The following is a 12,449-nucleotide window of genomic DNA, read 5'->3' on the forward strand; positions in this document are numbered from 1 at the left end:
CTACTAGTAACACTACTCCCTTGGTGATATCTTCGAAGGTAGTAGTTAGTTCCAACATGGTTAATGATCAATTGTAGTTAGTTTCATCTGGATTACAGTCTGAGCCACTGACTGAGATTGGTGCATTCTATCGGCATTACACTGTGAGGTATGCTCATCAATTTACCTTTGATGACCATGTTGATGAGATAATGATACAGAGATGTACTTTGGTTCCTAGTGCTTATCATCAGTTATGGGACAATTTGATGCCTCAAGATGAGAGTTGTGATGGGCATGACATGGCGATAGGTTCTACAGTTGACAACTTGATAATACATGACTTAGAGCAGGAGTTTCAGAGTGATGCTTCAGCGGGTGTTGTTATTGATTCTACTCCTTTGGCTATGACATCTCCTGACTTAGCTGGTGATCAGTCACAGTGGGTTGTATCACTTGTTCATGGTGAGTTGTTGACTAAGGTTGGTTTTTTTTATCAACATTATATTGCAAGGTATGTACATCAGTTAGCATTTGATCCTTGTGTTGAGGAGTTGATGGCAGGAAGATTTGGTTTGGGTTCCAATTCTTGCTATTTATCTTGTGATGGCTTTTCACCATCAGGGGTGCATGGTAGTTATGGTTATGAGATAGTGGCCGGTGATTTGCAAAGTTGTGTTGACTGCAGGATTTGTACAGTGTGTGGATTCTCCATACTTGGTACAGTTTCATTCGAGAGCATTCACCATTGTTGCAGAGTTGGATTGTGCATTCCGTATAGGCCAATGGGATGCATTGATGGTATTTACTGTGTTGGTAGTTTGATTTGTCCACTTTGCTTGGGTTCTGATGTTCTAAGAGTTTGTGCCTCATGGGTTTTTAATTGTGGTAGTGGTGATTTCGGAGTTTGGTTGAGCTATAATTGTCAGTTTGATTATGGATTCCTCTTGGTCATATTGCAGAGGATATTGCAGGAGCCTGTGTTAATTGGTAGTAGTATAGTTCATGACTACATTTGGGATCCAGGTGGATTGATTGGTTTATTGTTCAACCATTGCTTGAGGACAAGCAATGTTTGGGAGGGGAGGACTTGTCATGTCCCCTTTTCAAATAATTAAAAAATAATAATCTTTGCTAAGGCAGGCCAGGCCTAAGAAAGTGAAGTTTCGAAAAAAGGGGGTTAATCTTTGGAAACCGTTGGACTAATAAATGAAAATTATTATTAAAATATGTTTCATTAACCTCTCTTTGACGTGAGTTACATTTATGCCCTCTTTTAAGGGGGTTTGGAGGCATTTTGGGCACATTCTAGAACTTGATTTTCGCTCATTCTTTGTTATTCTTCAGAGGCTGCCAAACCTGTGGAGAAGGAGACCCAAGAACGAGAGTTTGTAGGTTTCCAGGGAGACCCAAAAATGGGAGTTTGCATGTTTCCAGGAAGGCTAAGGACGGGAGTTTGAAGCCATTCCATGTGCATGCTCATACAGAGTTTGCCTTTGTGCTGAACAGTGTAGATTTGTGGGTTTTTGGGTGTGTTTTTTGCATGAGTTTGGTGTTTTCAGTTGAGCATTTCATATCAGTTTTGGTTGCTGCTTTATTTCAAACTTTAAGCTGTTCAAATAGAGCTGAATATATGTATTGGGACGTGATTAAACTTCTGAGATAGTTTATTAGTGTTTTTGTGGTGTTTTCGGGCATTTTTGTGTTAATTTCGGGAGCCTGATGAGCATAGTTTTTGTCCTACATTTGTGAGCTGTTGTGTAAAGGCTATATAGATCTGGAAATGTAATTTTGTAGGCTGTTATGCTGCTGAAATTTCTGTAAAAATGTCCATTTTCAGATTTATTAATAATAGGTGAAGCTGTGAAGCTTTTGGCACCATTTCTGGCATACCCGATTTGGGGTTTCTTGAGAAATTTGGAGGATCTTTGTGATATTAGTTGTTTGATCTTAAAGATCTGATTAAAGATTGGAAATATCATACAAAAATCAGAAAAGGGACATTTCATTATTACCATTTTGTGCATCATTTTCTTTAGTTTTCAGTTCTTCCTATATGTCAATTGACTCATGCCATTCACATCGTATTTCTATCTCCATAATATTTGGAATATCTTCATCTACATGTTCACGCTTGTGCTTTCAATCATCCTTCTCAATCTTTTATTATAGCATTTGTAAGATTTTCTTTTTGTAGGTTACCGAAGAAATATGTTTTTATCATCTCTTATATCAAACTTTCCAAGGTTTTTCTTCATCTCTTTTGATGTAATATTTACTTCCACATACTTTGCAATACTCTAGCAAAGGGGTTCTTCGAACCATACCCAATAGGATATTTTTCTAAGATTTTCTCTATTTTAAAATTTGTTGAGTGTGTATATTACAATAAATAATTCATCTTTCCATTATACTTCCTTGTAGATTTCTTTCTTTATCATTGTTCTACTAGACTCCTAAATTGTTCTAGATGATTAGGCTTCTTCATTTCCTCTCTTTTCCCTGCTTGTGTGTTATGTTTTATTGCTTCTTGCTTTTGTTTGATTTTGTTTTTCATTTTTCATACTATATTTCACCTATTAGTTATCAAATTCTTCAACTTTTATTTTGGTTGTCCTAGATGCATTTAGTACTAGGCACCCAACCATACTAAAGTGACACAAAAAATTTCCAAGTAGACACACCTAGGTTGTCCTAGATGCATTTCATATTCTTGTGCCCATGGTACAACTAATTTGCAAGTACACATGCCTAGTTTGTCCTTCCTACCCACTTGTATTTTCTTATACAAACATGACTATCAAGGTGGGTAAACAAATTGTAAATGCCAAGGAAATTTCCATATATGCTTCCTATCCTTACTATCCACTATTAATGTCAACTTTCAATCATTATACAAAAATTAATGACAAATCCAATTTCGGTTTTAGCACTTGCCAACACCTTTAGTGAAAAATAAATTAAAAAAATGATGTTTTGTCCATTATATTAAATATTAGTATAGATATATAAAATTTGATTTAATAAAATCATGAAATTTTTAAAACATGATAAGTGCATATTCAATCCTATCAATAGCGTGCGCACACACATAGATATGTATGTGTGTGTGTGTGTGTGTAAATGTATATGTATGTATGTACACACACGCGCGCGCGCGCGCGTGCACACACACACATATGTACATACGTGTGTGTGTGTGTGTAAAGTTTTTTGTTTGTGTTCTTGCACATTGGTTGTGTCATGGGCATCTAGTGGCTTGATAACCATACAAGAAGGGTATTAATTATCAAGCCACTAGATTCTATTGGTACATCTGGCGTAACTAAAATGGAGGTACGCATGCCCAAGTCAACCTTCCTACCCATCTACATTTTCCAAGACAAACATGACTAGTGAGGTAGATGACTGACAAGTTGTAAATGTTAGTGACATTTGTGTACACACTTCCTATACTTCCAACTCATTATTAATGTCAGCCTTCATCATTGTCTACTTTTCCTTTCTCTCTTTCATCTTAATGATAGATTGATCCAAAATGTTGACAAAAAAAGTCCTACATAATTGATTCCACAAACAATACACAAAGAACAACTAGAATTTCAATTTTGACACATGCCAACACATTTATTAGAAGATAACTTTTTAAAAATATTTTATCTATTGTAATAAATAAATATTAATATGAATAACATTATATTTAATAGAATCAATAAGTTTTAAACATGATAAATGTTTGTTCAATCTTATAATTAATTAGTTGATAGGCTATGATGGAGACTTGGGCCAGTTTGATGTCTCATACTAATTTTTTTTGGCACTAGAAAAGCCTACCACCTAAAATTTCCAAACTTCTAGAAAAGTGAATTTAATTTGTTTTACATTGTGAAATATTTTAATTATTATCATATATAATTAGAATTTGATGGCTGAAAATTCATTCTTATTAGAAAGTTAATTTTCAAATTAATTCAAATCAAATGAATATTATCACTATGTAAAATTATCTCAATAGAAAGGTTTTTTCAAAGAGACTCAAGGTTTGCTAGAGGTCTTGGAATGTTATGGAATTTATATATTAATATTTTAAATAAATTCTATCTTATTATTATTTATATTTAATAATATGGAAGCTATTTTAGTTTAATATTATAATACACATTTTAAAAATATTTAAATATTTAAAAATTTTAAATTCACATTGTTTATATAAAATATAAAGTTCATATGATTAAATACAAATGATTGAATAATTCAAGATGCAAGGGCTCTTGTAAGTTATAAAGTTTATAACGAGCACTTACATCTTACTTCATAAGTAAAAAATAAAGAAGTACTCCTATCTTACACATATTCCACTAAAATAGAGAAATTCGTAAGAAAGTGAATGCTAGAAAGGATGATTTATTCAGGCTGATGCAGATTCAAGAACATAAAAGCATTGTTTGGATGGAGGGTCCCTTAGGTTGGACTGCCTGGGTGGTCAATTACTATGATGTTCTTAGTTAGCTAGTCTTTCTCCTCTTTTTGTTATGTTGTACAACTAAATCTGTTCTTCCTTAGTGAGGCTTGGCCTCCTTGTTGATTTTTGTGGTGGTACTTTGGTTGCTCTTTTTGTTCTGAAACTCTTATATCTAATAGAAAAAAAATGTAAAATCTTGTTACCACATTAAAGTAACTAATAACATGAAAATAATTTACAATATAGAAAATGCTATTTAAAATGATATTATACTTTAACTCAAAATCAACAATATATGTCAATATTATAACATTATTAATTTTTAGAAATTTGTGTAATTTTTCTTTTTTGGACTATTTATTTGTGAACACATTAAAATTATGCAAAATTTTCAATAAAGCTATTTCAGATATGATAATTCCAAACAACAATAGTTTAATTTGTTAATGATGCATGATATATCTCTTCTAACCCATTGCACCTCCTTTTTAATGCTAGTACAAATATAATATATGTTTCTAAAACCCTCAAATCCCCTCATTGGATCATGTCGTGAGAATCTGTATTCTCCTTTTCCATTGGGCCCCATTTGGTTGCTGGAAGACGAGGGCCAAAATCGGGTTATTAGGTTAAAACCAGGTTTTGGAGAAAAACATGGGTGTTTGGTTGGTTAAATTTATAACTTGGTTTTCACTTTCAACTTCCAATTTTTGACCAAAATTGGATGAAGCGTCTTCCAACAAAAAGGTGGAATTCAAAACTAAAACCAAGTTTTGAGTTTTATGATTTTTTTTAATAATATAGTGGGGTCCGCAATTTTTTGGGGGACTTTTTCATTGGGCGAGTTTCTATGTTATGCGTTTATTATATAAGCAGAACGTCCGTGGTTGTTTGATCGACATTTTTATAGTTTATTCATTAATATTTTAATTTAGGTGTAATGATAAATGTAATAAATTTAAATTTTTTAGTGTTTTTAAAAAAATAGGTTAAATTAGTATTTTTTATTTTATAAATTTAATATTTTTAAAATTAAAAATCAGTTTTATTTGTATTTATTTTTAAATGTGATATTCTTCTATGAAAATTTCGAATCTATGTTGTAATGTCAAACTATTTTAATCATTTATTGGATATACTTATATTTTTAAAATATTATAATAAATTATATAAAGTGAATTTAATGTTGATTTTTTTTGAATTTTTTAACTTTGTCGAACTTCATCTGAACTTCATGGTAGTTGAACTCGAATCTTGTGACTTAGTTCTTGGCCGACAATTGTGGGGTTTCTTTGGATGACGGGCAACTTTGATCACATCTCCAATTCCAATTTCTAAAGTGGCAACCAAATGTGGAATATATAGTCATCTTCCGTGTCAACCAAACGAACCATTGTCTTCCAAAACTGCAAAACCAGATTTGCGAAAACATGGTTATAAGATAACCTGATCAGAGCCTTGAAGAAATTAATTTTCAAACACCGTTTCAGAAAGAGAAAAACCACGTACAATCCATTTTGTTTCTTTACCAGTGAAAGCGAAACAAAAGACGCCACTTCCACAACATGAATTACATTTGGTGGATATGAAGATCAGCCAAGTATTCAATTTTCAACACCATAAGCATGCAAAAAAGTAAGCTTTGGGTACGAGCGATAAATGGCTACCAGAAAACCAGTCTACGGAGTTTCGAATTCGCTGCTCTTCAAAAGACATTCAAAGAAAAGCTGGCAAGCAACCAAATAATTCCGGATCATTTGAGACTGCCTATTAAATGTTTGACAAAATGCCTCGACGAGGATACTTTGGATGGCGCACTTACTCAGGTGAGTGGTAATACTTATTCTCGTCTACTGCTGGATTGTGTTAGAAGAAGAAGCCTGGGAGAGGGAATGACAGTCCATGGCCAGTTGATCAAAGTTGGATTTGAACCCTATGTCTATGTGGTAAACTGTTTGATTGATATGTATCTGAAATGTGAAAGAATGGATGATGCACGCCAAGTTTTTGAGCACATGCCAGTACGAGATTTCTGTTCATGGACCACTTTTCTTTCTGGGTATGCTAATTCTGGCCGCATGGAATATGCAAGGGAACTGTTTAACAAAATGCCTCAACGAAATGTTGTTTCATGGAGTGCAATGATTTCAGGGTATGCGCGGGAGGGGTTTGGCAAGGAGGCGGCATTGGATTTGTACTGCCAAATGCAAAGGATGGATTTTAAACCTGATGGGTTTACCTTTGCTAGCGTGTTGAGTGTGTGTGCAAGTTTGGCGTCTTTGGGGTATGGAGAGGAAATCCATGTTCAGATCATCAAAACTGGTTTGAAATTCGATGTGTTTGTAGGGACTGCTCTCGTTGATATGTATACCAAATGTGGGTGTATAGAGATCGCACGCCAAGTGTTTGATGAAATGCCAGTTCGCAATGTTATTTCTTGGACTGCGTTGATTACTGGATATGCACAAAATGGGCGACCTGACGAAGCTGCAAATTTTTTTCATCAAGTTCATTCTTCAGGTTAAAAAGGTTAATTTTTATAAGTTATAATTTGCCATAGGGTTGGTTAGTATAAAAGTCAAGAACATCGTTTCTACAAAGTATGTATAAGGTTTTACATTGAATTCATTCCTTGCTTCTATTAGACTGCAATTTTCCCTGTTTTCTTAAGAAAGGGAAATATTCGACTACTTTTCTGCACTTGTAAAACGTTTTCGTTCCCTTCAAATTTTCTTGCAGGTATGAAACCAAACAGGTTGACGTTTGTTGGGGTTATAAGTGCATGTGCTATTTCAGTGGATTTGGATTTTGGGGTACAGGTTCTTACGCTAGTTGTAAAAAATGGATTTGAATGGGACGTTTCTGTGTGGAATGCAATTGTGACGATGTATGTTAAATGTGGGAGTATAAAAGACGCTAGTTGTAAAAAATGGATTTGAATGGGACGTTTCTGTGTGGAATGCAATTGTGACGATGTATGTTAAATGTGGGAGTATAAAAGACGCGCGTTACTTGTTTGATAAAATGCTGGAACGGGACTTAATTTCATGGAATACAATGCTTGCAGGATATGCCCAAAATAACTACGGCGAGGAAACCCTAAAGCTTGGCTTCCAAATGCAACGAGCGGGTTTGAAACCGAATCATTTCACTTACGCCAGCATTCTCAGTGTATGTTCCAGTTTACCGGCCTTTGAGGAAGGCAAACAACTTCATGGCAAAATTACGAAAGTTGGTTTTGAGTCAAATGTATTTGTTTCGAGTGCTCTTGTTGATTTATATGGTAAATCTGGGAACACAGATTATGCTCGAGGCTTGTTTGAAAAAGCGCCTAGACGAGATGCAATCTCCTACAATGCGCTTATTGCAGGATATGTGTAAGGTGGACATGATGAGGATGCTCTCGAACTATTTTTCAAAATGCAACAGACTGATTTGAAGCCAGATGAGGCTACTTTTGCAAGTATTGTCAGCGCATGTGCTAGTCTAGCCATCCTAGAATATGGCAGACACATCCATTCACACATAATCAGCATTGGATTCATATCGCATATAAATGTGGCAAATTCCCTGGTTACAATGTATGCCAGATGTGGTAGCATAGAAGATGCACGGCAAGTTTTCAACAACATGTTTGAACATGATCTTATCTCGTGGAATGCAATGATCACTGGTTATTCCCAGCATGGGCATGGCACTGAATCCCTAAGGCTGTTTGAGCAAATGTTACTCAAGGGCACAAGGCCAGATGCTGTGACTTACATTGGTGTTCTCACTGCTTGTAGCCATGCAGGTCTAGTGGAGGAAGGAAGGCGATATTTTCACTCCATGAGTCATGAGCATCACATTATGCCTAGGATGGACCATTGTGCCTGCATGATTGATCTGCTTGGTCGCGCTGGCTGTCTAGAAGAGGCAGATGACTATATTCATAAAATGCCGCTTGAACCTGATATCAGTATCTGGATGACACTGTTAAGTGCTTGTAGGCTTCATGGCAATTTGGTGATTGGAGAGCGTGTTGCAGAATTGCTTTTTAGTATAGAGCCTCAAAATACTTCATCATATGTGCTACTTTCAAACATCTATTCTGCAGCTGGCAGGTGGAATGATGCAGCCAAGGTGAGAAGAATGATGAAAGATAGAGAAGTAAGAAAGAATCCAGGGTGTAGCTGGATTGAAGTGAAAAACAGAGTGCATGCATTCAGGTCAGAGGATAGTTCACACCCACAATCAGCTGAAATCTATGCAGTGCTGAAGACATTGGTTGGGCAGATGGAGGATGCAGGTTATGTTCCAAACACAAGCTTTGTACTCCATGATATGGAGGAGGAGCTCAAGAAACAAGTTTTATATCACCACAGTGAGAAGCTAGCCATTGCTTATGGACTTATGAGCACTCCTTCAGGGAACACTATTCGCATTATAAAGAACCTCCGTGTATGTGGTGACTGTCATACTGCTGCTAAGTTTATCTCTAAGATAGTTGGACGTGATATTATGATAAGGGATATCATTCGGTTCCACCATTTCAAAGATGGGGTGTGTTCTTGCGGGGACTATTGGTAGGAGAATTGTAAGTGAAGGCATTTTCATGGAAGCATTTCTCTCTTCTCATGCTGTTTGGTCCAAACTGTTGGTAATATCAAAAATTCATACGGTCAAATTCAGAAAACACAAATCAGGAAACTGGGGTAGTGTCCTGCAAATGCTTTTGTTTTGAAAGGCATTTGCAAAGAAGTGGTTCTACCTTGGTGGAATGAGGAGATATACCTACTCTAAAAAATCTCATATTGGAATTATTTGCGAGGAAAGCATATGCATTCGAATGCCCACGTTCCATCTAGCCTCTTATGGAAAGCACCTTACTGCATGCTGAGCTCACCTTGGTAATTTGAGTACAATACCATCTCTTATTATTGACATCAATAAATAAGGAGATGAATATTTATTACGCATTTTTTTTCCAGTCAAAAGGATTTAAATTTAGTATGTATAGATCTTTCACAGGACTCACTTTAGAACTTCTGTACCCTACAACATATCCCTGGAAGCTGTTAAAGATTTCCTTTTGGAAGGAGTGCTGCAACATTACTAGGAAATATACAAACAATAGTGCTGATATTCCCTACAAGAGACAGGTAAATAGTTTGAAGATGCATGTTTTATCAGATTAATCTATCTATAGCTGAAAACTAACCAAGTTATTGGATTTTAGAGAAGCAACACAATTATCCTGATCAAGAAATGGCTTTCTATTTCTTAATTGTGAGAAAATTCATGTATACCAAAGCAATCCTTTGTTCTAATGTCTTTAAGCAGATTCAAGTTCAAGCCAATAAGGTTGTATTTGAAGTTGCTTATCTGCAAGAGCTGTTTGGCCGCCGGGATAATACCCCCATGCGCTGTTGCATGGGTTCCTCCTGAGTCCGAGGGTGTTGGTGAAGACATTGTTACTTATCTTAACAGGATTGGGTAAACTATGGAGATCATTGTTTTCATTCTGTTGGTCCTATGCCTTAGATTTTCATGGGCTCTGCTATTCATGGATGATGGCCATAGCCTTACCATCGGCCATATCCAGGGCAGAACTCTGGCTTGTTGGACATTTCCAAATTCTTTCATCATGTCTCCAGTTTGCACTGGGCAGCTCCCCAAGGAGAATGAAGACGATGCCGCTGCTCTCATTGGTTCGGAGCCACTTGAAGATGCCACCCTTGGTGATGTTTGGAGGAAGCTTCATGATTGAGACTTTACTCCTCCAGATGGCATAGCCATGATTGCTTGCTTAATGTTTCAATTTCATCCCTTTCTGTTGGTTGCTTTATTAAACTTGTGGGTGCGACCTGAACCACCCTTATTTTTTATTATCATTATACTACGTACTCTTTCTTTAATATAAAATTTAACAAAAACAAATCTGATCTGATTATAATTTAAGTGTATTTTGGATAGAGGAGATTGCACTAATGCTGGCTCCTATTGAGCCGAATTATAGCTTGGAAATTAAGATCTAATTTTTAAAATAAAATATTTGGCATATTATGAGATCAATGATAATTATTGACTAGCTGTATGGTATTGTTTAGCTGAGCTTTTAAAAGTATTTTTAGAAGACTGTTCTACGATTTATTATTTTTAAAAATGTTATGTAGTTTAAAATTATTTTCTTTGAAACTATGTAATTCCAGAATTTAGATCCAAAGACGGAGGAGTTGCTCTGCTAGGGTTTCTTGCTTCATGCAAACTTTCAGTTTTCTTGTATACAGCTCTTCGTCTGAGCTTGCCTTTTGTAGGCACCACTTGTCATACTGCATTTACTACGGGAGCTTTTAGGCTTTAATATTATGGCTTCGACCAGTGGTGACCCAGTTGTTTCTAGTGTTCACACTGCTGCTTCGGACTACCATGGTGCCGTCATAGAAGAAACGCCTGCGCAAGCTTGTTCCGAAAGTTTTTCACAAGGTAATCCTGATATTATTCTTCCTTTGCAAGAATTTGATGCTGCATGTGACTGGTTAGAGCACCATACCTTGATAGGTTATATTGTGGGTAGGACTCCTCCTGAAGCTATGCTTAGATAATGGGTTAATAAGAGTTGGACTCCTCATGGAGTCCGCCTTGATGCTGTGCAAAACCTTACCAAAGGTTTTTTTAAAAATTTCGCTTCGCTAATCCGTCGCAAGCAGACGCGGTCTTTACCAACGACCCTTGCTTTGTCTGTTCCTCTCTGCTTGTTTTTCAAAAATGGTCCCGAGACTTCATTGTCTCGGATGATAAAAAGCTTAGGGTTCCTGTGTGGGTCGAGTTCCCAGGTTTACCTTTGCCATTCTGGCATTTCATTGAGTCCATTGCCAAAACCCTTGGCAAAGTTGTCACCACGGAGCTTGAGAAATTTTTTAATGCTCGCCCACAGCGACGTGTTTGCGTCGAAGTTGATCTTTCCAAAGATCTTAAGGATGCCGTGGAAATTCAGATTGGGGCTCAAACCTTCTCTCAACAGGTGCTCACAAAATTTGGGATTGCCCTTTGGTGACACCTAGGGTAAAGCCCGCGCCTAAAGAAGCCCCTGTCAAATAGGTCGAAGGGAAGAAAGAAGAATGGGTTATTGTTGGACGCAAGGGCAAGGTTACCTTGAATCCTTTGCCTCCCAAGGGGTCTTATGTGGCGGTTGCCGCAGTTCCTCCTATCCCCATAGGAGTGTTTACACCAGCTAGCGTGGGGACACAAGCGGCTTCCACAACACCTATTCTGGGGGTTTCACAGGTTTCAAACCCTATTGGTACACAGGGGATGAAGGCTGCCGCTAGGGCTTCTGCCTTGACTAGGGCTTGCACTCCTCTTGTAGTCTCTTCCATTGTGCCATTAGCGACACGACGTTCTCGCAGTCCCCCTAGACGTGCGAAGGTACCAGAGGTGAAGCGGCAGGCTGTAAGTTCAGAGGATTTCTTGTCAGACTTCCACCAAGCTTCTACCTTCTTGCAAAATAGCTGCTCCTCTCTAGAGAACGAGGATGACATGGAAGAGTTCTCATGAACTGCCTCTCATGGAATGTTTGAGGTCTTACAGACCTCCCCAGAAAGTACTATGTGTGGGATACCTGTCATAGACTTGGTAATTTAGATTTTCTTTGCTTGCAAGAAGTTAAGATCTCTGGTTTCATGCTTTTTGTTGCGTGTCGCTTCATTTAGCAAGATGGCGTTATGTTTTCATCATAGCATGAAGCTGGCCGAGGTGGTGTAGTTACTCTCTTATCACCTCGCCTTCATTCTGCTATTATTTCACATGGTTCTAACCCCTCGCATAGAATTGTTTGGCTTTTACTTTCCATCAACAATCATTCTTTTTGAGTTATTAATGTTTATGCTTCCAATGATGTCGTGGAAAGAGCCCAGATGTGGGCCTGGCTGGCTGACAATTTGCCTCAAGCTACTTGGGTCATGTGTGGGGATTTCAATATGGTTGAAGTGGCCTCTGACAAAGATGGTATTTTGCCTCTTCGTTGGAC

The 12,449-nt window shown here is 37.1% G+C and overlaps 2 protein-coding genes and 1 pseudogene across 3 annotated transcripts; all 3 read left to right on the forward strand.

The window, feature by feature from the left end:
- The first annotated feature begins 5,836 nt into the window (after positions 1-5,836).
- LOC149555701 (putative pentatricopeptide repeat-containing protein At3g13770, mitochondrial) lies at positions 5,837-7,315 on the forward strand. Its single transcript, XM_089829826.1, has 2 exons — positions 5,837-6,970; positions 7,181-7,315. Exon 1 carries the CDS (start codon positions 6,067-6,069, stop codon positions 6,964-6,966), a length of 900 nt encoding a protein of 299 aa, XP_089685952.1. The 5' UTR covers positions 5,837-6,066; the 3' UTR covers positions 6,967-6,970; positions 7,181-7,315.
- LOC149555702 (putative pentatricopeptide repeat-containing protein At3g13770, mitochondrial pseudogene) lies at positions 7,183-7,822 on the forward strand (annotated as a pseudogene).
- A 39-nt stretch (positions 7,823-7,861) lies between these two features.
- LOC149555703 (pentatricopeptide repeat-containing protein At2g22070-like) lies at positions 7,862-10,360 on the forward strand. Of its 2 annotated transcripts, none has more exons than XM_089829824.1 (3): positions 7,862-9,330; positions 9,441-9,582; positions 9,764-10,360. In XM_089829824.1, the coding sequence occupies exon 1, from the start codon at positions 7,862-7,864 to the stop codon at positions 9,008-9,010; it is 1,149 nt and encodes a 382-aa protein (XP_089685950.1). In that variant the 3' UTR covers positions 9,011-9,330; positions 9,441-9,582; positions 9,764-10,360. The 2 variants fall into 2 exon arrangements, with proteins under 2 accessions (XP_089685950.1, XP_089685951.1); XM_089829825.1 differs by having other exon boundaries at positions 9,452-9,582.
- Positions 10,361-12,449: the final 2,089 nt, after the last annotated feature.

The sequence above is a fragment of the Cupressus sempervirens genome, chromosome 5 (assembly GCF_028749045.1).
Source record: "Cupressus sempervirens isolate cs-2001-9-10 chromosome 5, ASM2874904v1, whole genome shotgun sequence".
NCBI lineage: Eukaryota > Viridiplantae > Streptophyta > Pinopsida > Cupressales > Cupressaceae > Cupressus > Cupressus sempervirens.